This window comes from Oncorhynchus kisutch, linkage group LG2 (genome assembly GCF_002021735.2).
Source record: "Oncorhynchus kisutch isolate 150728-3 linkage group LG2, Okis_V2, whole genome shotgun sequence".
Lineage (NCBI taxonomy): Eukaryota > Metazoa > Chordata > Actinopteri > Salmoniformes > Salmonidae > Oncorhynchus > Oncorhynchus kisutch.
In genome coordinates, this window is record NC_034175.2 from 46,821,019 (window position 1) to 46,846,068 (window position 25,050).

At 42.2% G+C, this 25,050-nt stretch overlaps 1 protein-coding gene across 2 annotated transcripts; it reads right to left on the reverse strand.

Moving 5' to 3' along the window:
- Positions 1-1,690: 1,690 nt before the first annotated feature.
- Positions 1,691-23,688, reverse strand: LOC109867332 (protein ADP-ribosylarginine hydrolase-like). 2 transcript variants are annotated; one of them, XM_031796081.1, is made up of 7 exons: positions 23,562-23,688; positions 20,529-20,682; positions 20,289-20,360; positions 6,703-6,842; positions 6,123-6,470; positions 2,838-3,201; positions 1,691-2,365 (listed from the first exon to the last, which is right to left on the reverse strand). In XM_031796081.1, the coding sequence occupies exons 4-7, from the start codon at positions 6,797-6,799 to the stop codon at positions 1,951-1,953; spliced, it is 1,224 nt and encodes a 407-aa protein (XP_031651941.1). In that variant the 5' UTR covers positions 6,800-6,842; positions 20,289-20,360; positions 20,529-20,682; positions 23,562-23,688; the 3' UTR covers positions 1,691-1,950. The 2 variants fall into 2 exon arrangements, with proteins under 2 accessions (XP_031651941.1, XP_020312036.1); XM_020456447.2 differs by lacking the exons at positions 20,289-20,360; positions 20,529-20,682; positions 23,562-23,688 and having other exon boundaries at positions 6,703-7,054.
- Between the last annotated feature and the right edge of the window lie 1,362 nt (positions 23,689-25,050).

A 25,050-nucleotide genomic window follows, 5' to 3' on the forward strand; every position in this document is an offset into this window, starting at 1 on the left:
TGCCAGTTGAGGACTTGTGAGGCGTCTGTTTCTCAAACTATACACTAATGTGCATGTTGACTTGGCCCATGTTTACTTGATACAATGCTTCCCACAGTTGTAAGTTAGCTGGATGTCCTTTGGGTGGTGGACCATTCTTGATTCACAAGGGAAACTGTTGAGCGAGAAAAAACAAGCACCGTTGCAGTTCTTGACAGAAACCAGAGCGCCTGGCACCTACTACCATACCCCATTCACAGGCACTTCAATCTTTTGTTTTGCGCATTCACCCTCTGAATGACACACACAATCCATGTCTCAATTGTCTAAAGACATGTCACATCAATAAGGAATCATAGTTTTCACCTGGTCAGTCTGTCATGGCCTTTCTTAATGTTTTGTATACTCAGTGTATTTTCTTAGTCCACGTCAAGTGACAGGATGGTGATACTGCTTCTTGACAGTATCAAAGTGTGTTTTCTACAAGTAATTTAAAATATGAATTAAACATTTTTAGAAAAAAATGGTATGAGTACAAAGGATTTAAGAAACAAACTTTCAAACAAAAGGAAACTTCTAGGCAGGGAAATAACACATTTAAATCAATGTGGATTTGACACTTATGTAGGTGTCATAACCAGCTATAAAATAATGCAATAGATGTCACAACAGCTGTAAATATATGGGTCATGACAGTGTCATATTATGATACTAGGTGTCAAGTTTTACCGTTCATTTTAAGACCATATTGTTTGGAACAATACACTAAACAAGTACATCACCTTTCCAGTGGGTTCTATGCTAATTGAAGGTGTGGTCAATTTTACAATCAGCACCAACACAATGAATGGGAAAATGGATTCAAAGAGAACTCCCTATGCTGGTGACTTGCTGAATGTGAAATCCTAAAGGGGGGGGGGCTGTAATTGGTTAATGAGCTATAATGTAAATGTATAGAAATTGGTAATTTCATTAAAAAGTACCAGAGAGCCCATTCTGGAAATGTTATATTACAAACAATGTCTAAAAATAAGCCAAATCAGTTTTAGTTGAGATACTCATATTTTTTATGTTGAATAAATGAATGTGAACATTTGTATTTCAGAATCTAGACATACAGTACTCAATATTTAAGAGAACACTATATAGAGTAATGACACCAAGATGTGTCTGTATCATGTACAGTTCACAGATCATGGTCTTAATAGGTCTAAAAAGGACAATCTCTAGAACAATCTCGTTGCCACAAGAGAAGGACAACCAGTGAAAAACAAACACAATTGTAAATAAAACCCATGTTTATTTATTTTCCCTTTTGTACATCGTTACATTGTATATAGACATAAGACATTTAAAATGTCTTTATTCTTTTGGAACATGTGTAATGTTTACTGTTAATTTGTTATTATTTCACTTTTGTTAATGATCCATTTCACTTGTTTTTGTTTTCCATGCCAATAAAGAACTTACATTGAAATTGAATAAATTCAGAGAGCGAGACAGGAAAGAGTTTCAAGAGTGATTTGTTATGTTACACTGCCACCCTCTGGTCACCACTGTACTTGTAGACTTAATTTAGTCTTCATTTAGCATCAGTCTAATCAGAAGTAAAACAGTCAATTTTTACATTCTGCCATAGCCAAAATGGTACAATAATAGTGCAACAACTGCAGCATCAATGTATGTTAGTGAAGACTTGATTATAGGCTAGAAAAAAGAAAAAAAAGTTGCCATTACAGAAAGTGTTTGTTATTATACAGAACATTCTGGCTCCATCTCCTAGTCAGTAGGTAGACTGCAGTTTGAGATCATAAATACTCTATAAATCTTTCCAGATCCAGTAATATTCTTTAAAAATGTTTTTAAAAAACCAAGGGATGCAAAATCAAAAAAAGTTTAAGTAGCTGAAATTACAGATCTGCAGGAAATGTAATGAATTTCACCTTTAACCATCTATTGGTTTAATTTGCGTCACACTTTCAAAGAACCTAGAGGTTTTCCCCTGAGCTTGTATAGCCGTTCCCCTAGTTTGGATAGTCTGTCACGGTACTCAAGCCTCTGGTAGTTGATCTCTGGCACCCCTCTGAAGCCGAACAGTGCGCCCCACCAGGCAGCAGCGATCACGGCCGTGGAGTCGCTGTCCCCGCCGTGGAAGAAGCCATGATTGGCCAGCTCAACCCAGGAGTCGCCTGCCCTCAGGAGGGCATCGTAAGCTATCATGGGAGCATCATGCCCACTGGCACCACCACAACCCTTGAAGCTCACCGCCCTATAGAAACTCTCCCTCTCCTTCACACCGTAGGACTCTGGGAACTGAGGTTTGCTCTTTCCATCCAGAATGCCTCTCTTTTCTAAATAGGATTTCCACTGAATTACAAAGTAGTCCCTGTAAAAATGTGATTAGTCAGAAGCAGATGAAACTTACACATCATTCTACATTGTAAACCCAGCCATAGATGTAGGAATTTAATTTGGCCTGTATTGTTGCTGCAAAATAATTCTGCAGCAACAGGAATTTATCGTTTAGCCAATAATGTTGCGTGATCGGTGATTAGACTATTAGCTGGCAAAATGAGGCTACATAAAATGTGGAATACTGTTAATATAACTGAGTGTTAGTGCAGTTCTGTGAATTTACAAAAACCACGAAGTTCACCTGCATTTCCTGCAGCACAAGAATATTGTGTGAAGTGTGACCTGCATACAGTCAAACAGAGGAGGCTGTTGGGCAGAAATATAGGAGTACTGTAATGGTTGGAATGGAGTGGTATCAAACATATCAAAGGAAACCATGTGTTTGACACCGTTCCAGTCCGCCCACCAGCCTCCTCTGCAGAAAACCACAACAAAGGCCTCACCAGTGCTCCATGTTCAGCTCCACACAATTGCCTGAATGCCTGACGTACTCCTTGGCTTTGTCCAGGACCTCCATGAGTCTGTGTCCCCAGGCCTCCACGGGCAGGGTGCCCCTCACTGCGTAGGCCGTGAACAGGGCTGCAGCCAGGGCTCCCAGGTAGCCTGTGGGGTGGTGGTGGGTCAGACGCCCACTCTCCACACTTACTGCTATCAGCAGGTGCTCCTGCTCAGGGTCGGGGAAGCGCAGGCCGATACACATGGCCCTCATGGCTGCCCCACACCCTCCGCCCCTCTCGTTGAAGGGAATCTTAATGTCCTCGTCAGTTCTCTGTCTGTGCATTGCAACACTGTTGAGGCAGGTCAGGCCTACAACGTAGACAGAGGGAGTATAATTATTGAATTGAATGGAGGTCAACATGTGGGTTTAAATGTAACTAAATGTTATCTACAAAATCCCCCAAAGTAATTATTTTTGATGATTAGGGCCATAATAACTAGTAATGTTGCATACTCCAATAAATGTAAAATCTCACCTTTCTGGTAAAAAAAAAAAAAATGAATTGCTGAGGTCACTTGAGGACAAATGCTCAACTGCACAATACAAATATGATAAAAATCATGAATGTGTGAAATATTTATATGATGTACTGTTCAAGTCTGAATTTTACATACACTTAGGTTGGAGTCATTAAAACCTGTTTTTCAACCACCACAAATTTCTTGTTAACAAACTATTGTTTTGGCAAGTCAGCTATGACATCTACTTTGTGCATGACACAAGTAATATTTCCAATAATTGTTGACAGAGATTATTTCAATGTATCACAATTCCAGTGGGTCAGAAGTTCACAAACACTAAGTTGACTGTGCTTTCAAACAGCATAGAAAATGTCATGGCTTTAGAAGCTTCTGACAGGCTAATTGACAACATTAGAGTCAATTGGAGGTGTACCTGTGGATGCATTTCAAGGCCGAACTTCAAAATCTGTGCTTATTTGCTTGACATCATGGGAAAATCAAAAGAAATCAGCCATGCCAAAAAAAAGGATACCTCTACAAGTCTGGTTCATCCTTGGGAGCAATTTACAAATGCCTGAAGGTACCACGTTCTATAAAAATAATAGTACGCAAGTATAAACACCATGGGACCACGCAGCCATCATACCGCACAGGAAGGAGACGCGTTCTGTCTCCTAGAGATGAACGTACTTCAGTGCGAAAAGTGCAAATCAAACCCAGAACAACAGCAAAGGACCTTGTGAAGATGCTGGAGGAAACCGGTACAAAAGTATCTAAATCCACAGTAAAACGAGTCCTATAAATCGACATAACTTGAAAGGCCACTCCGCAAGGAAGAAGCCACAGCTCTAAAACCGTCATAAAAAAAGCCAGACTACGGGTTGCAACTGCACATGGGGTCAAAGATCGTACTTTTTGGAGAAATGTCCTCTGGTCTGTTGAAACAAATCTAAAACTGTTTGGCCATAATGACAATCGTTATGTTTGGAGGAAAAGGGAGGACACTTGCAAGCCGAAGAACACGATCTTAACCGTGAAGCACGGGAATGGCAGCATCATGTTGTGGGGGTGCTTTGCTGCAGGAGGGACTGGTGCACTTCACAAAATAGATGGCATCACGAGGGAGGAAAATTATGTAGATATATTGAACGATGTCTCAAGACATCGTTCAGGAAATTAAAGCATGGTCGAAATGGGTCTTCCAAATGGACAATGACCCCAGGCATACTTTCAAAGCTTTGGCAAAATGGCTTAAGGACACCAAAGTCATGGTATTGGAGTGGCCATCATAAAGCCCGGACCTCAGTCCTATAGAAAATGTGTGGACAGAACTGAAAAAGCATGTGCGAGCAAGGAGGCCAACAAACCTGACTCAGCTACACGAGCTCTGTCAGGACAAATGGGCCAAAATTTACCCAACTCATTGTGGGAAGCTTGTGAAAGGCTACCTGAAACATTTGACCCAAGTTAAACAATTTAAAGGCAATGCTACCAAATACTAATTGAGTGTATGTAAACTTCTGACCCACTGGGAATGTGATGAAAGACATAAAAGCTTAAATAAATTATTCTCTCTACTATTATTCTGACATTTCACATCCTTAAAATAAAGTGGTGATCCTAACTGACCTAAGACAGGGAATATTTACTAGGATTAAATGTCAGGATTGGTGAAAAACTGAGTTTAAATGTAGTTGGCTAAGGTGTATGTAAACTTCCGACTTCAACTGTATTTCCTATCCAACAAAACTAAATTATAAAATGACTTAGATTTCACCTTCATTAGAACTGTAATATACATGTGGTTCAGTTGGTAGAGCATGGTGCTTGCAATGCGTGGGTTAGTTTCCCACAGGGGACCAGTTTGAAAAAATAACAAAATATGAAAATGTCTGCACTGTCCTATAAGTTGCTCTGGATAAGAGTGTTTGCTAAATGACAAAAAATGTAAACGCTAAAATATTTGTTTGCAAAAATGTGTGTGCAAATTTTCTAAAGGTCTCTCTTGATCAAAACATCTGCCCCAATCTGTGAACGTCTCACAGAGCTCTAGATTGGCTTCCAGAACTCATTAGGAACGCACATTTCATTGCATGCTAATATTATCTATTTATTTTACCTTTATTTAAGTAGAAAAGTCAGTTACGAACAAATTCTTATTTTCAATGACAGCCTAGGAACAGTGGGTTAACTGCCTGTTCAGGGGCAGAACGACAGATTTGTACCTTGTCAGCACGGGGGTTTGAACTTGCAACCTTCCGGTTACTAGTCCAACAATCTAACCACTAGGCTACCCTGCTGCACCAATTGTCTTTGACAATAGGAAAGTGAATATTTGAATAACGTGATGAAACCACACTCTCCTGCTGTGCTATAATGTAACGATCGCAGGCATGTGCTTCACCTGTGAGGTAGGGTTCAGCTAGGAGTTGATGGACAGTCAGAAGAGCGAATTAAATGGTAGAAGGGACATCCCAGCTTAAAGTGGTTTCAGATGTCACATCATACGCCACACAGGCTCATAACAAAATACTACTGTGTACGTGGGAAGCAGGGCTATTGCTCAATGCAAGCCGTTTCGATCTACGGTGGTCACAGATTGATTTTTTTGTGTAAATGTCAGTCAGAACAAAGCAAGTCCCCTATATAGGGGACTTACTTTATATCTAAGTTAAGTGTACCGTGCCCAAGTGTGCAGAAATATTACCATTTGCCTCTCATGTTAACACAACATGACACACCTCAAAGGAATATAAACTGTTACATACCTGCTCCTCTTCCAGCCATGTCTGTCATGCTTACAATGTACTTCTCCACCAGGGCTCGATACAGCACAGGGAGGGATGCCCTTTCCCCCACCTTGACCAGAGCCTCAGCTGTAGCCAGGTGCATGACGGTGTCATCACTAACAGGGAAGTCTATGGCATCCAGCTTCTCTAGACCTCCTCTCTTCTGAACTTGCTCATGTATTAACACTCCATCATTTTCAAATTCCCAGTTACCATGGTTGTAGCCCAGGGCATCTCCTGCTCCACTCAGGACCATGCTGGCCTTGTACCTCTGTTCCAGGGGGACCGTGTCTGACATGGTGAGATCTGGTTGGTGTTCAATCACTTCTGTAAAATATTCCATTGGATCATTGACTAATTGAATGTGACATTGAATGTCGATTAATATAAAATACAGAAAAAAGCTGTTGAGACGAGACATGAGGCTGTCAACCATAATGGGCGTCACTGAACCATCAATGATAAAAGACAAACGTCACAGAATGTGGCGATATGAATGTATTGTGTAGAATTGTTGAATTTACATAATGCAAATCGAGCTAGTGCAGTAAATTGATACCTTGTGCTGGTGGTTGATAGGCAGACCTTGAGGTTCGGTTCCCTTCCTGGGATTGTGTAGTTTCGATTATGTAGAATCCAATCCCGCTCAGCTCCATACAAGGAAACAATTAAACCACGACGAGCCATGAAAAGCACTTCCTTAAAAAAAATGACAAACACATCCTGGGCAATGTTGCCAACTCCTCAGTAAGGAAAGTAGCTATTGGCTGTCCTAAAAGTCGCTAAATGACATCATCGCCTAATTTGCATATTTGGCCATGTGAACGTAGTTGTGATGGATGCTGTAGGAGAGGGGAATAACGTCGTGGGAGAGACAAAAAGTGTGTAAAAAACACCCTCAATATGTTTAGAACGACAAATTAACTTTCTTCTATCGAGTCTTGTTTTTTTTAACGTCACAATTCCAACCATCCTCCTTTATCCGGGCTTGGGACCCAAAATAGAAACTTATTAGTTATTTCGTCTTTTATTTTATTTTTCTTAATTTGGTTTGATTTGTAACCTTATGGTCCACTCAGGAGTCTACAACAAGTCACAGTAAAACATGAAGATTTTTTACTTTTTGTATACAATCTAAATGGATCAAAAAGAGACAATAGAAAAACTGTCAATGGCAATGTGAGAAAATTATGGTAGCTAGTCTGGCCCTAATTCAGGTAAAATAATCATGTAAACCAGGGCGGGATCAGCCTGCGGCGACTTCCAGCTTATGCGCGATTCATTTGCAGTCTGGACCGGAAGGGGTGAACATCTCCTGCCTGACTGCAGCGCGAGGACTGGGCCGCCTGTGAGTGCTTTGGGACTGGGGTGGGGCCCACGGCAGCACCCGCTGCTCGTTGAGAAGAGTTAGAACGATACGTGCTTTCACGTCAGAGTCGCCAATAACACCAGAAAGTCGCTAGATTTGTCTCTAGTCGCTTTAAAAAAAATGTGTCGCTAGAGGGGTCTGAATACTCGCTAAATATAGCGACAACGTCGTTAAATTGGCAACACTGGCGAATCTACGTCTTACAGGAACGCGCACACCGGCCAAGCACACGCACCGTGGATGCAAGGTCCGATCATTTGTGACACCAGTGTAATGAAACGGAGGGAGCAGGTCGAGCGTTCTAGCCCGAAGTCCAACGCGCTATCCACTTGTGCCGAAAAAGCATGCTCAAGCGGCAGAGTCGATATCCGTGCTTATAAACCCAGGGTCGTTACAATACAGTTTTCTGTGTATTCGAGTATTTTCAAATACATGCCAATACTTTCCAAATGTATTTCCAAACAAATTCCAATATTCAACTTTTTTTATATTTCAAAATGTACTGGTAATTTAGTCCTTGAAAAACAAGAATTTGACCCCAGGTCTGATGACAACACTTGTCAATGTTTGTGTTATATACACCTATATTAGTGTTATACACTAATACTGGCCATGCACATGTTCGTTGGGGTTTAACAAAGGCAATTGCAGACACAATCATTTCTGCTAATCTATCACAGAGAAACTTTTTTCACAGCAGGTCTAAAGTAAACTCACTTTTGTACATCGCGCTGGTCCGTACAACTGACCTTATTTTTTGTGCCCAAAAAACGTAATACTTCCAGATCAACTGTAATATCAATACCATTGTAAAGCACAATTTCTCCCCTTTCCAAAAAAATCAATGACGAGACCTTCATGATTCCAAATGTAACGGATGTGAAACGGCTAGCTTAGTTAGCGGTGCGCGCTAAATAGTGTTTCAATCGGTGACGTCACTTGCTCTCAGACCTTGAAGTAGTAGTTCCCCTTGCTCTGCAAGGGCTGCGGCTTTTGTGGAGCGATGGGTAATGATGCTTTGTGGGTGTCAGTTGTTGTGTGCAGAGGGTCCCTGGTTCGCGCCGGGTATGGGCGAGGGGACGGTCTAAAGTTATACTGTTACACAAAGCTCCGTCGGGTCTTTTTAAAAATGGCGGGTGGGGAAGCTAAACCTATTGCGTGATAGTGAGAAGGAGAGATGTCGTGTGGGGAAATGGCTTTTTTCACTCGATCTGTCCAACTTATCGGCTCTAAAATGTAAATAAAACACTATAAAGAGTTTATATAATGCGTCATTACATACCTATTTGAAGGTTTGTGACGAATTTTAATCGGGTTTTTAGGGCGGTGCTAAAGTAATATTCAGAAGTAGACAGCGGCTTTTGAGTCATGATAGCTTGCAGTGATGACACAAAAATGACTAGGTATTCCCCTTACCCTGTCCTTTTCTTGTTTTTAAACAGTGAGAGAAGTGCTACAAAATGGAGAGAGGCTGTATTTTTATTAACAACAAATCAATACATAAAGCACTTGAGGGAACACGAGCATACATAGATTACAAACAATGGACAATCGAGCTAGGGGCGGGGCTAGGGGCGGGGCTAGGGGGTACAATATCACATGACAATTAAACAAGGACCTTAAGGAACATGCATACTTACAATTCTAACAGCATTTTTGTAAGTAGAGCATTTAACCGTCTTAAAATAAAGTTCCATTTCTTTTTGTAGGGTAAGTAAATTTGGTTTTCTGTTTGTAAATTTACATTTGTGTATATGAAATTTGGCCAAAAGAATAGTGAAATTAATTACATAATGTTTCACCTTATTTCTATCGTATGTTAAGAATCCAAACAGTACATCTATCCACAATAGTGTAAAATCTTCATAAATGTTTTCAATTATAAACCTACTGATGTCTTTCCACAGTTTTCTTACAAGCATACAATGCCAAAAAAGATGCAACACTGTTTCTGGGTGGTCATTACAAAAGGAGCAATTTGAGTTGATGTTTTCCTTAAACTTCTTCATATAGTGGTTGGCAGGATAATATTTATGAATAATTTTAAAGGAAACTTGCTTAATTTTGTTTCCAACAGATATCAATAAATCCATTTCAATAAGGCATGACATAAGGTATAGATATGAACCTTGTTTCAGCAGGATGTTTTATCACTCTGTTGTTGAATAGACCCAAAGAGAAACAAATCTTTCCTACTGATGAGTCAATAGAAGGTAGCCTCTGAGGGTCAGGTCTTGACACATTCCTGAATAACATAGCAACACCTGAGCGAATGGCATCGAAAACAATTGCTAAATATTTAGGTGTTACAGGGACCTTGTAAAGTGATAAGAATTCCTTATAACTGAGTAAAAGATCCTCTGCATTTACCAGTTGGCTCACCAATAGGATATTATTTCAGAACCAATATTCTAAAAACAAAGTATTTTTATACAATATATCCCGACTATTCCATATATAATATCTGTGTGGAGAAAAATTGTGTTTATAAATTAAGGACCATGATAAGAAAACCTGCTGATGAAAAGCAGAAAGTTTCACTGGAACTTTGTCAATATTATAATTGCAAAACAACATGTGAAGTTAAGGCCACCAACAGTAGAGAAGACATGAGGAATAAAGTTCCAGATAGAAGTGGGTCTTCTTAGGAATTGTTTTATCCAATTGATCTTAAAAGTATTATTTAAAGTAGTAAAGTCCAGAAAATTCAGTCCACCATTCTCATAAGTGTTCATTACAACAGTTTTCCTAATGTTTTTTATTTATTTACCTTTATTTAACTAGGCAAGTCAGTTAAGAACAAATTCTTATTTTCAATGACGGCAGAATGACAGATTTGTACCTTGTTGGCTCGGGGATTTGAACTTCCAATCTTCCAATGCTCTAACCACTAGGCTACCCTGCCGCCCCACTGAAATTGTAATGGGTACGGTTTCTCCAAAGAAAGTTGAAAAGCATCTGGTCGATCTCCTTGCTTATTTTACTGTCAAGATATAAAGATAGAGCGCCATATGTTAGTCTAGAGATGCCTTCAGCCTTGGCTATTAGGACTCTACCTTTTAAAGATAAGTCCCTCTGTAGCCATTTATTTAGCTTCTTCTGGGTTTTTTTAATAAGAGGGTTCAAATTTAGTAAGCCTCTAGACTTCTGATCCTTTGTAATGGTTATGCCTAAATATGTAAGTTCTTCTTTTACTGGAATACCATAATATGAAGGTGTCACACAATCTTTGACAGCTAGGAGTTCACATTTATTAATGTTAAGATATAGACCAGACGCTTTGGAAAAGGATTGTATCACATTGATCGATATGGGAATTTTGTCTTTCAGAAAAAGTGTAGTATCATCAGCCAGCTGGCTTATAATAATTTATTTACCAGCTATGGAAATATCTTTTACGGGACTATTATTTAAAGAATTTGCAAAAGTTGGGGGATTAATAAAAACAGGTACGGAGAGATAGGACAACCTTTCCTAATTCCTCTCTTTAACTCAAATCTAAGTGAGGTGCCATATTTAAAATTGATAGAGCTGTTACCATTTATTTTTTTATTTTTTTCTCTCCCCAATTTCATAGTAACTACTATCCAACTAATTGGATACTATCTTGTCTCATCGCTACAACTGCCGTACAGGCTCGGGAGAGACGAAGGTCAAAAGTCATGCGACCTGCGAAACATAACCCAACCAAGGTTAGCAGACTTGTTTACGGGAGGGTCTGGTTCTTAACACAGCGCCCATCCAACCTGGAAGCCAGCCGCACCAATGTGTCGGAGGAAACACCGTGCACCTGGCGACCTTGGTTAGCGTGCACTGCGCCCGGCCCGCCACAGGAGTCGCTGGTGTGCGATGAGACAATATGCCTACCGGCCAGACCCTCCCGTAAACAAGTCTGCTAAGACCAGAAGAGCCTACCGGCCAATTGTGCGTCGCCCCACGGACCTCCCAGTTGCGGCCGGCTGCGACAGAGCCTGGGCGCGAACCCAGAGTCTCTGGTGGCACAGCTAGCGCTGCGATGGAGCTGTTATCATTTGCATAGAGTCTTAATAGCCTTATAGAAAAAAATCCCCAAAGCCAAGTCTCTCAAGGGAGTGGAGGAGAAATTGATGCTCTACTGTGTCAAATGCTTTATAAAAATCAAAAAATAGTATGAAAATATCCTCAGTTATTAGGTCTGAGTAGTCAAGTATGTCTAATACTAGTCTGACATAGAAATATGTATGTTCCTCATGAAGCAAGACTGTTTCATCAATGATTGCATCCAGGACTTCTTTAATTATTTTTGCAAGTAGTAAGGCTAATTTCTTAGTCATTATTAAGAAGAAAAATTGGACGCCAGTTATCGATGAGCAGCACTTCTTTTTTAGGCTTAGGTATCAGTGTTATTAACCCCTGACTCATTGTAGGAGGGAGAACATTGTTTTTAATACTCTCTAAAAAGACTTCAAATAGGAAGGGAGCTACTTGTTCAGAAAATAATTTGTAAAATTCTGATGTTATTCCATCAACACCTGGTGATTTATTGTTCTTTAAATGTTTGATTGACTCTATAATCTCTTCAACTTTGATGAGTTCATCACACTGTTTAGATTCTATATCACTGATAGAGTGAATATTATTCAGTGAGTTAAAAAGCATCTGTGGATTCTTGACAGTACGTAGAGCTATACAATTCTCTGTAAAAATTGCTACAGTATTTAGCGATTCATTTTTGGTGATCTGTAATAACACCATCAATGTTTAATTTATGGATAGTGTTATTTTTAGAGTGAAATTCCTCAAGTCTAAAGAAAAAGGATGAATTCTGTTCTCCCTCCTCAATCCATTTTTTCCTAGACCTAATAAAGGCTCCTTCTGCTTTTAATCTATATATATTATCCAGTTTATTTTGTAACTCAATTAGTTCCATCTTCTCCTCTCCCGAGAGGCCGGCTGGGGACCTCTGAGAAAGGAAAGTTATCTTAATGATCACCTTTTCCTCCTCAGCTCTTCTGGTCTTAGCAGACTTGTTTACGTGTTGCTGTGCGTTTTGTTGCCAACCTTACTTTGCTACCTGACAACTTTCCGGTTTTTACTTTTTAATTACCGTTTATATTTTTGTTTTTTCCCTCAACTTTTTTTTCATTCAACTGTTTCACTCCGGACGCTTTATCTGGACGTTGTTCGTCAGGACCTCCAACAGCCGACGCTAAGTAGTAACATTAACATGATACCTTCTAATTACAGTCGCTGTACTCATAATATACAGGAGAACGATCGCCTTATGGCGAAGATGGCTGTGCTACAAGCCCAGCTTCAGACGCAATCGTTAGGCAAGGGTAATTTCAGTGTAGGAAAGGATGAAACAGTGTCTGTGCCACCAGTAAGTACAGATGGTAACGTTAGTATAAATCCCCTCGCACGGTCCCCGCAGCCGGACAACTTTCTCACGGTTTCTGGAGGGAAATGCTGTAGGAATGCTCAACCGGTGTCGCTCATTCAGCCGACAAACTTTCAACCGGTTTTCCCCATTAAGCAACAAGTCGGAGTCAGAGGCCGAGCCTTCTCTTGTCTCTACTCCTCCCGTTATGGGAAGCTTCCCACCATTAGCTCTGACAAATTGAAAACTCTAGTCATTGGCGACTCCATTACCCACAGTATTAAACTTAAAATGAATCATCCAGTGATCATACACTGTTTACCAGGGGGCAGGGCTACCGACGTTAAGGCTAATCTGAAGATGGTGCTGGCTAAAGCTAAAACTGGCGAGTATAGAGATATTGTTATCCACGTCGGCACCAATGATGTTAGGATGAAACAGTCAGAGATCACCAAGCGCAACATAGCTTCAGTGTGTAAATCAGCTAGAAAGATGTCAGCATTGAGTAATTGTCTCTGGCCACCTCCCAGTTAGGGGAGTGATGAGCTCTACAGCAGAGTCTCACAACTCAATCGCTGGTTGAAAACAACTGTTTTCTGCCCCTCCCAAAAGATAGAATTTGTAGATAATTGGTCCTCTTTCTGGGACTCACCCACAAACAGGACCAAGCCTGACCTGCTGAGGAGTGACGGACTCCACCCTAGCTGGAGGGATGCTCACATCTTATCTACAAGCACCGACAGGGCTCTAACTCCTCTAGCTCCACAATGAAATAGGGTGCAGGCCAGGCAGCAGGCTGTTAGCTAGCCTGCCAGCATAGTGGAGTCTGCCACTAGCACAGTCAGTGTACTCAGCTCAGCTATCCCCATTAAGACCGTGTCTGTGCCTCGACCTAGGTTGGGCAAAACTAAACATGGCAGTGTTCGCCTTAGCAATTTCACTAGGATAAAGACCTCCTCCATTCCTGTCATTATTGAAAGAGATCATGATACCTCACATCTCAAAATAGGGCTGCATAATGTTAGATCCCTTACTTCATATGCAATTATAGTCAATGAACTAATCACTGATCAGAATCTTTTGATGGGATTGGCTTGACTGAAACATGGCTTAAGCCTGATGAATTTACTCTGTTAAATGAGCCTCACCTCCTGGCTACACTAGTGACCATATCCCGCAAAGGCGGAGGTGTTGCTAACATTTACGATAGGAAATTTCAATTTACAAAAAAAATCACTTTTTATAGCTACTGTTTACAGGCCTCCTGGGCCATATACAGCGTTCCTCATTGAGTTCCCTGAATTCCTATCGGACCTTGTAGTCATAATGGCATCAGACCGAGGCTCTGCAAGGAAGTGGATGGCTGCAAACTTTCTACTTTTAAACTCGGACAAAACAGAGATGCTTGTTCTAGGTCCCAAGAAACAAAGAGATCTTCTCTTGAATCTGACAATTCATCTTAATGGTTGTACAGTCGTCTCAAATAAAACTGAAGGACCTCGGCGTTACACTGGACCCTGATCTCTCTTTTGACGAACATATCAAGACTGTTTCAAGGACAGCTTTTTTCCCATCTACGTAACATTGCAAAAATCTGAAACTTTCTGTCCAAAAATGATGCAGAAAAATGTATCCATGCTTTTGTTACTTCTCGGTTAGACTACTGCAATGCTCTACTTTCTGGCTACCCGGATAAAGCACTAAATAAACTTCAGTTAGTGCTAAATACGGCTGCTAGAATCCTGACTAGAACCCCAAAATTGTATCATATTACTCCAGTTCTAGCCTCCCTACACTGGCTTCCTGTCAAGGCAAGGGCTAATTTCAAGGTTTTACTGCTAACCTACAAAGCATTACATGGGCTTGCTCCTACCTATCTCTCTGATTTGGTCCTGCCATACATACCTACACGTACGCTACGGTCACAAGACGCAGGCCTCCTAATTGTCCCTCGAATTTCTAAGCAAACAGCTGGAGGCAGGGCCTTCTCCTATAGAGCTCCATTTTTATGGAATGGTCTGCCTACCCATGTGAGAGACGCAAACTCGGTCTCAACCTTTAATTCTTTACTGAAGACTCATCTCTTCAGTGGGTCATATGATTGAGTGTAGTCTGGCCCAGGAGTGTGAAGGTGAACGGAAAGGCTCTGGCGCAACGAACCGCCCTTGCTGTCTCTGCCTGGCCGGTTCCCCTCTTTCCACTGGGATTCTCTGCCTCTAACCCTATTACAGGGGCTGACACACTGGCTTACTGGTGCTCTTTCATGCTGTCCCTAGGAGGGGTGCGTCACTTGAATGGGTTGAGTCACTGATGTGATCTTCCTGTCTGGGTTGAGTCACTGATGTGATCTTCCTGTCTGGGTTGGCTCCCCCCTTGGGTTGTGCCGTGGCGGAGATCTTTATGGGCTATACTCGGCCTTGTCTCAGGATTGTAAGTTGGTGGTTGAAGATATCCCTCTAGTGGTGTGGGGGCTGTGCTTTGACAAAGTGGGTGGGGTTATATACTTCCTGTTTGGCCCTATCCGGGGGGATCATCGGATAGGGCCACAATGTCTCCTGACCCCTCCTGTCTCAGCCTCCAGTATTTATGCTGCAGTAGTTTGTGTCGGGGGGGCTAGGGTCAGTTTGTTATCTGGAGTACTTCTCATGTCCTATCCGGTGTCCTGTGTGAATTTAAGTATGCTCTCTCTAATTCTCTCTTTCCCTCTTTCTTTTTCTCTCTCGGAGGACCTGAGCCCTAGGAGCCTCAGGACTACCTGGCATGATGACTCCTTGCTGTCCCCAGTCCACCTGGCCGTGCTGCTGCTCTAGTTTCAACTGTTCTGCCTTATTATTATTATTATTATTATTATTATTATTATCATTTATGAACATTTGAACATCTTGGCCATGTTCTGTTATAATCTCCACCCGGCACAGCCAGAAGAGGACTGGCCACCCCACATAGCCTGGTTCCTCTCTAGGTTTCTTCCTAGGTTTTGGCCTTTCTAGGGAGTTTTTCCTAGCCACCATGCTTCTACACCTGCATTGCTTGCTGTTTGGGGTTTTATGCTGGGTTTCTGTACAGCACTTTGAGATATCAGCTGATGTACGAAGGGCTATATAAATACATTTGATTTGATTAGACTGCCGTGCCACCATGCTGTTCAAGTGAGCACAGCACAACAAGGCAAGTCCAAAAATGTTTTGTATGCTGCTGCATAAATTATGTATATACTAGGGAGATATGTATACTTGTCACGACTTCCGCCGAAGTTGCTGCCTCTACTTGTTCGTTCGCCGGTCGACGTCACCGGCTTTCTAGCCTCCACCGATCTACATTTCTTTTTCCATTTGTTTTGTGTTGATTGTACACACCTGGTTCCCATTACGTTTGAATTATTTCCCTATTTAACCCTCTGGAGCCATCATGGTTTTGTTGTCTCGTTTATGTGATTCTAGATTTTCCTTCTCCTTGTTGGAAGATTATGTTTGAGTAAAGTTACTATTATTACTCATGTGTCCTGTACCTGACTCCGCCTTACCCACATCAGACTCTGACAGAAACACGCACCTTTCAAATGGAGTCAGCAGGTGCACACAGCCCTCCTCTACCTCTGGAGGACCGCGTCCAGCATCTGCAAACCGTGGAGCGATGGGAGAGACGGGGTTTTCCAGCAACCCCATCATCACCCCAGCTCCGACTCCAACCATGGTAAAGGAGGTGCAGCGGTTCTTAGTGTTTGCCAACTACTACCGGAGTTTTATCCGGGGCTTTGGTCAGGTGGCGGCTCCCATTACCTATTTGCTAAACGGGGGACCGGAGCGACTGCAGTGGTCAGCTGGGGCGGACAGGGCTTCTGGTCACCTGAAGGCTCTGTTTACCTCAGTTCCCGTGCTGGCTCATCCTGATCCCTCTATGGCATTTATAGTAGAGTTGGACTCGTCCAAGGCTGGGATAGGAGCTGTGCTGTCTCAGCGCTTCGGTACGCCACCAAAGCTCCGCCCTTGTGCTTATTTTCCCGAAGAAGCTCAGCCCGGCAGAGCGAAACTATGATGTGGGTGATCGGGAGCTGTTGGCTGTTGTCAAGGCTCTGAAGTCGTGGAGGCATTGGCTTGAGGGGGCTAAACACACTTTCCTCATTTGGACTGACCACCGCAATCTGGAGTACATCCGGGCGGCGAGGTGGGCCATGTTTTTCACTCGTTTTGTTTTCACCCTTTCCTACAGACCATGTTCCCAGAACGCTAAGGCAGACTCATTGTCCCGGCTGTATGACACAGAGGAGCGGTCCACGGATCCCGCTCCCATACTTCTGGCTTCTTGCCTGGTGGCACCATTGGTATGGGAGGTGGACGCGGACATCGAGCAGGCATTACGTACAGAGCCCACTCCCAACCAGTGTCCAGTTGGGTGTCTACGTTCCGTCTGATGTCCACAATCGTTTGATCTGTTGGGCTCACACGTCACCCTCCTCTGGTCATCCTGGCATCGGTCGGACAGTGTGCTGTCTTAGTAGGAAGTATTAAGTTGCTATTATTACTCATCTGTGTCCTGCGCCTGACTCTGCCTTACCCACATCACCTAGACTCTGACAATACTGTAGCTAAGAAAGTAATACTAGTTGTGTAGTAAGATGTCAGTAGCCCATGTGCCTCACCCTAAAAATGTGGTATATTTACCCCTCTTAATTTCACCTAGTGTTCTGATTTGGCAGTGCTTATGTAGCCTACAGTATAACCTGTTTTTGAGAAATATAATCATTGAATTTTGCAAGAGATTTCATTGACTGCTTATATGCCCCCTTTATTTAAACAGGTAGGCTAGTTGAGAACAAGTTCTCATTTACAATTGTGACCGTGCCAACATAAAGCAAAGCAGAGCGACACACACACAGAGTTACAAATGGAATTGACAAACATGCAGTCCATAATACAATAGAAAAAGTGTATATATACAGTGTGTGCAAATTAGGTAGGATAAGGGAGGTAAGGCAATAAATAGGCCAGAGTGGCAAAATAATTACAATATAGCAATTAAACACTGGAGTGATAGATGTGCAGAAAATGAGAGTGCAAATATAGGGCTACTGGGGTGCAAAGGAGCAAAATAAATCAAATAACAGTTTGGGGGATGAGGTAGTTGGATGGGCTATGTGCAGTGATGTGTAAGCTGCTCTGTGATAGACTGCATCCAATTTGCTGAGTAGAGTCAAGGATTGGTAGATACCCTCGTAAAACTGACTATGTTTGGCAGCATGAGTGAAGGATGCTTTGTTTGTGAAATAGGAAGCCTATTCTAGATTTAATTTTGGATTGGAGATGCTTAATGTGAGTCTGGAAGGAGAGTTTACAGTCTAACCAGACACCTAGAATATGTGGACAACTACAAATACCGAAGTCAGAACCGTCCAGATTAGTGATGCTAGTCGTGTGTGCAGCGATCGGTTGAAGAGCATGCATTTAGTTTTACTTGCATGTAAGAGCAGTTGGAGGCCACAGAAGCAGAGTTGTATGGCATTTAAGCTCATCTGGAGGTTAGTTAAAACAGTGTCCAAAGAAGGGCCAGAAGTATACAGAATGGTGTCATCTGCGTAGAGGTGGATCAGAGAATCACCAGCAGCAAGGGCGACATCATTGATGTATACAGAGAAAAGAGTCGGCCCGAGAATTGAACCCTGTGGCACCCCTATAGAGACTGCCAGAGGTCTGAACAACAGGCCCTCCGATTTGACACACTGAACTCTGAGAAGTAGTTGGTGAACCAGGCGAGGCAATCATTTGAGAAACCAAGGCTGTTGAGTCTGCCGACGAGAATGTGGTGATTGACAGAGTCCAAAGCCTTGGCCAGGTCGATGAATACACCTGCACAGTATTGTCTCTTATCGATGGCGGTTATGATATCGTTTAGGACCTTGCGCGTGGCTGAGGTGCACCCATGACCAGCTCGGAAACCAGATTGCCTGGAGAAGGTACGGTGGGATTCAAAATTGTCGGTGATCTGTTTGTTAACTTGGCTTTCGAAGACCTTAGAAAGGCAGGGTAGGATAGATATAGGTCTGTAGTAGTTTGGGTCTAGAGTGTCTCCCCCTTTGAAGAGGACAACAAAAATCATAACAGCAAGGCCAACTGAATATGTTTGAGTGCATGCATGTGTGACAGTATTGCTTCCATCCCTATCCTCGCCCCTACCTGGGCTTGAACCAGGGACCTTCTGCACACATCGACAACAGCCACCCTCGAAGCATCGTTACCCATCGCTCCACAAAAGCCGAGCAAGGGGAACAACTACTTTAAGGTCTCAGAGCGAATGACATCACCGATTGAAACGCTGTTAGTGCGCACCACCGCTAACTAGCGAGCTATTTCACATCGGTTACATATGGCACTATTTTAAGTGTGTGTCCGTGTATGTGTGCATTTGAATGAGAGTGTGTGTATATGCATGTGTACAAACACCTGCACAGCATCAGCCTCAGGCAAACTGGCATTAGCTGTAACAACTCTGCCCCTCAGTGTCATTCAAACATACTTTTTGTCATGTTTTATTTAATTTTTAAAAACCTTTTCTTTGACCGCCATTTTTTTACTCCTTTTTCTCCCAAATTTCGTGGTATGCAATTGGTAGTTAGTCTTGTCTCATCGCTGCAATTCCCATACGGACTCGGGAGAGGCAACGTTCGAGAGCCGTGCGTCCTCCGAAACACAATCAAGCCACACTGCTTCTTGACACAATGCCCACTTAACCCGGAAGCCAGCCGTACCAATGTGTCAGAGGAAACACCATACACCTGGCGACCGTGTCAGCGTCCACTGCACCCGGCCCGCCACAGGAGTCGCTAGTGCACGATGGGACAAGGACATCCCTGCCAGCCAAACCCTCCCCTAACCCGGACGATGCTGGGACAATTGTGCTCCGCACCATGAGTCTCCCGGTCGTGGCCGGCTGCGACAGAGCCTGGACTCAGAATCTCTAGTTGCACAGCTAGCACTGCGATTCAGTGCCTTAGACCACTCGGGAGGCCCTATACTGCCATCTATCTGCCGTCCCAGGGAACAGTAGATATATTCAATGAAGTGATTCAGGCCTGCATTAAACACATTGAATTTAAATTGTATCATTGTTATGAATGGAAAATAGGAAAATCACAGCGAGCCTGTGGGCCACGCAGTGCAATGAGTATCAATGCCCTAGTTGCTTGATAGTGAAGGATTCACAAGTGGTCTTTAAAGGGGTCCAGCAGCAAGGGTCTTGATTCATCAGGGCATTTACTGTCAATCTTGAGATGTATTCCAACAGATTATTCAGAAGAAATATAATTGTTACTGTGAGGGGCAAAGTATTCTGTTGTGCAAAAAGTAAATGAAACGGCTGCTTTCAAATACTGTGATTGTAATGTACTTGGTGTAAAGTGGTTTGTATGTATGTGGGTCGTTACCTGGGTTTCTCACAAGGTTGCTGAGCTGGAGGTTTCTGGAGCTCCTGCATCATCTCAGAAGTTCACCCAACGCTAGAGGAGAGGGAAAGAATGAGATGTGGAGGTTTAGTATATTGATACCGTGAAATTATAAAAAGACAACTTCATGGACTGTATTGGTATCATCTCCTACAGGGTTTGTTCTAAGTCTGAGGTCTGATGCAATTTCCATGCAATTCCTGCCTTCAGTTTTTTACTTACCTAGGCCTCTTCTCACTTGTGAATGCACAAGTTCCTCAGTTGTTGGTGCAGGACTAGGGGGTAGGAGTACAAGTCTTCTAGGGTCTTTGGGTTCTTCTCCTTGGCATCCCACCACCAGATTCCAACCACTTCCTCAAAATCTTGTATTGGGGGTCTGAAATGTGGCCATATGTCTTCTTAGTCTTAAGTATGTAGACACCCCGATATTTAGCTTTTTTTATTTTTATGCAGTCTTCTATATCTATAAACCAACATAATTTGACAGTATGCATTGTATAAAATGTAATTTCAAGGACAATTAGTAAGATTACAGATCTTGCAATCTGAGTACAACAGAACAAATAAGGTTGTGCATCACCTCCCTCAATGGTTTAGAGCAGTGGTTCCCAAACTTTTTATAGTCCCATACCCCTTCAAACATTCAACCTCCAGCTGCGTACCCCCTCGAGCACCAGGGTCAGTGCAATCTCAAATGTTGGTTTTTGCCATCATTGTAAGCCTGCCACATACACACTATACGATACATTTATTAAACAAGAATGAGTGTGAGTTTATCACAACCCAGCTCGTGGTTTTATAGAGCTCTGTACCTGTATTTAGTTTTCAAGCTAGTGAGGGCCGAGAATCCACTCTCACATAGGTACGTGGTTGCAAAGGGCATCAAGGTATTAACAGTGTGATTTGCCAAGGCAGGATACTCTGAGCACAGCCCAATCCAGAAATCTGGCAGTGGCTTCTGATTAAATTCAATTTTCACTGAACCGCTTGTTGAAATTTCAATGAGGCTCTCTTGTTCAGATATCAGTAAGTGGACTGGAGGCAGGGCATGAAAGAGAACGAATCTAGTTGTTTGAGTCATCCTTTTCGGGAAAGTACCTGCGTAATTGCACACCCAACTCACTCAGGTGCTTCGCTATGTCACGTTTGACATTGTCCGTAAGCTTGAATTCATTTGCACACAATCATACAATGATGGAAAGACCTATGTGTTGTCCTTGTTAATGCAGACAGAGAAGAGCTCCAACTTCTTAATCATAGCCTCAGTTTTGTCCCGCACGTTGAATATAGTTGTGGAAAGTCCCTCTAATCCTAGATTCAGATCATTCAGGTGAGAAAAAAACATCACCCTGATAGGCCAGTCGTGTGAGAAACGTCATCATGCAAGTGGTCAAACTTTAAGCTCGTCTCAATTCAAGAAATTAACATTTAAAAAACGTGTCAACACTTTGACCCTTGATAACCAGCGCACTTCTGTATGTTGTAAAAGCGTTACATGGTCGCTGCCCATATCATTGCATGGTGCAGAATATACACGAGTTCAGGGGCCTTTCTTTAACAAAGTTAACCATTTTCACTGTAGTGTCTAAAACATCTTTCAAGCTGTCAGTCATTCCCTTGGCAGCAAGAGCCTCTCGGTGGATTCTGCAGTGTACCCAAGTAGCGTCTTGGAGAAACTTCTTGGAAGCCCGATACCACTCCACTATGTCTCCCTGTCATGGCTGTTGCGCCATTAGTACAGATGCCAACACATCTTGACCACCAAAGTCCATGTGAAGTCACAAAGCTGTCCAGTATTTAAACAATATGCTCTCCTGTTGTCCTGTTTTCCAGTGGTTTGCAGAAGAGGACGTCTTCCTTAATTGACCCCCATAAACATAACGGATATATACCAGGAGCTGTGCCAGGCCCGCAACGTTTGATTCATCTGCTGTAATGCATAGAATTCACTGGCATGTATGCGAAGCAGTAATTGTTTCAAAACATCTCCTGCCATGTCACTGATACGTTGTGAAACAGTGTTGAAGGATGAAGGCATTGTCTGTATAGCTTCTTGGCCTTTTCCCCCAGCATTGTCCCCGCCGTATTAGCGGCAGCAGGAAGAATTAAGTCCTATACAATAGCATGGGGCTTGACTGTCCTAGCCGTTCGGTAGCTCATCATATAAGATGCTTCTAGCCCCTTCTTATTAATGATATCTGTTGCTTTTATACATGTCTTACTACTGGAAAGTCGTCTTATTTCTCGCTCAAAAAACTCCTGTGGCTTATTTTTCAAATTGCCATATTTTGTTTCTAAATGTCTGCGCAAGAGTGAAGGTTTCATCGAGTTGTGCACATATAACACACTGTGGCTGAGGAAAGGCACTACTCCCAATATAAGTGAATCCCAAATCAATGTAGTTCTCATTATATTTGCGCCTCTTCGATGATCCAACGTCCCTGTCTGATGTTCGGTGCTTTCCTGGTTAAAGGGGCAGTAGCTCTTCAGCTGCAACAGATTCACAACTGTCTGTGTCCATGCTAGCTGGGCTAACAACAAATGTAGAATTATTGATGCTAGCATTGGATGTGCTCGTGCAAGCAGAACAACTTGTGTCGTCGACAGGTGCAGGTGTAGTACTGCTGGTAGTAGCAGGTATCACTAGTGGAGCTGGTATGTGTGTCTGTGGACACGGGCCTTACTAACCCTTTATCCATATTCGAGCAAATGGAATGAGCAGTAGCTACGTTTGGCTACATACGGACCGTTAGTGGAATTCCGGCGAGAGAGTAACGATTCATGTGATTGGATGTGAATGATTTGAATAGGATACCTGTATTTGACATTGTGTAGTTATTTCGCTGAACACTAGATGGTTTAATTTTATTTTTGGCAATGAAACGAGGCTACTCACCGAAATGTATAGTCCTGTTGGAAAATATAAATGTAGTGTTTGAAAGTGTGAAAAAAAAGTGTCACATTGCAAATACACTTAGAAGTTCCTTTTTTATATGAAATGACAAAAATGTTCTTGCATCCCACATCCTTGCCTACTTCTCAATCGTATTGTAGAAGAAGGTTCAGGGACACTCTCCTCGGACCCTCTTCTCCAATAGGTTTTGAAAAGGAAGCAAGAGGAGAGAATGTATTCAGGAAATATTAATTTAAAATACACTGTGTTTGGCCAATGTGTGAGTGCGAACATGTGGGTGGGGCAGACTTGAAAAGTTCTGTTCAAAACTTCCTCCAACTTCAAATAGAGTGGGGACTTACATCTTGGTTCCATCTGCGTTCTGCCAGTGCTGCCAGCAGTGTTCTGGCATCAGACTGGTGGTGAAAAGGAAGAATGCTGGCTGGCGTACATCAGAAAATGGTTGTGGTAGGACTCTAGATCAGCTGTTGATCTGTAAAAACAAAAAAGAACACAGACATGTCATAATGAATCCGTCATGAAATCAACTAAATTGTAGTCCTCCTTTGGCTGTGAATGTCAAACAGCACCCTAATGAAGGGTTTACCGATCCTCCCCTCCTGTGAGGCGTCTGTTTCTCAAACTAGACACTAATGTACATGTTGAATTGATACAATGCTTCCCACAGTTGTATGAATTTAGCTGGATGTCCTTTGGGTGCTGGATCATTCTTGATACACACGGGAACCTGTTGAGCATGAAAAATCAAGCAGCGTTGCAGTTCTTGACAGAAATCGGTATGCCTGGCACCCCATTCACAGGCACATAAATATTTTGTTTTGCCCATTCACCCTCTGAATGACACACACCATCCATGTGTGTCCAAGTCTTTAAAAATCCTTATTTAACCTGTCAAGTGGATTTAACAAGTCACATCAATAAGGAATCATAGCTTTCACCTGGTCAGTCTGTCATAGACATTCTTAATGTTTTGGACTAAGAAAATACACTGAGTATACAAGTAACAAGTGACACTGGATGGTCATAATGCTTCTTGACAGTGCCAAATTGTGCCAAGTTATTTCAAAAATGATTAAAAAATTACTCAATGTAATTACTACAACAAAAGATTTAAGAAACAAACTTTCAATTGAAAGGAAACTTCTTGGCAGGGGAATAACACATTTGAATAAATGTGGGTTTGACACTCTTAAAAGTAGGGGTCATAACCAGCTATAAAATAATGCAATTTGTCAAAACAGCTATAAAGATATGGTAAATATATTGGTCATGACAGTGTTATGACCATATTATACAGGTTATAACATGTTATCTCAGCTCTTATGATACATTTTCATAAGAAACATTAATGTGTTGGAAATCCCAAATTGTTTGCATAGTCAACTTACACACAGCTCTGACAAAGACTTAAAGTTGAAGTCGGAAGTTTACATACACCTTAGCCAAATACATTTAAACTATATTTTGCACAATTCCTGACATTTAATCCGAGTAAAACTTCCCTGTCTTAGGCCAGTTAGGATCACCACTTTATTTTAAGAATGTGAAATATCATAATAATAGTAGAGTGATTTATTTCAGCTTTTGTCTTTCATCACATTTCCAGTGGGTCAGAACTTTACATACACTCAATTAGTATTTGGTAGCATTGCCTTTTAAATTGTTTAACTTGGGTCAAACGTGTCGGGTAGCCTTCCACAAGCTTCCCACAAATTTTGGCCCATTCCTCCTGACAGAGCTGGTGTAACTGAGTCAGGTTTGTAGGCCTCCTTGCGCACACACACATTTTCAGTTCTGCTGACACATTTTCTATAGGATTGAGGTCAGGGC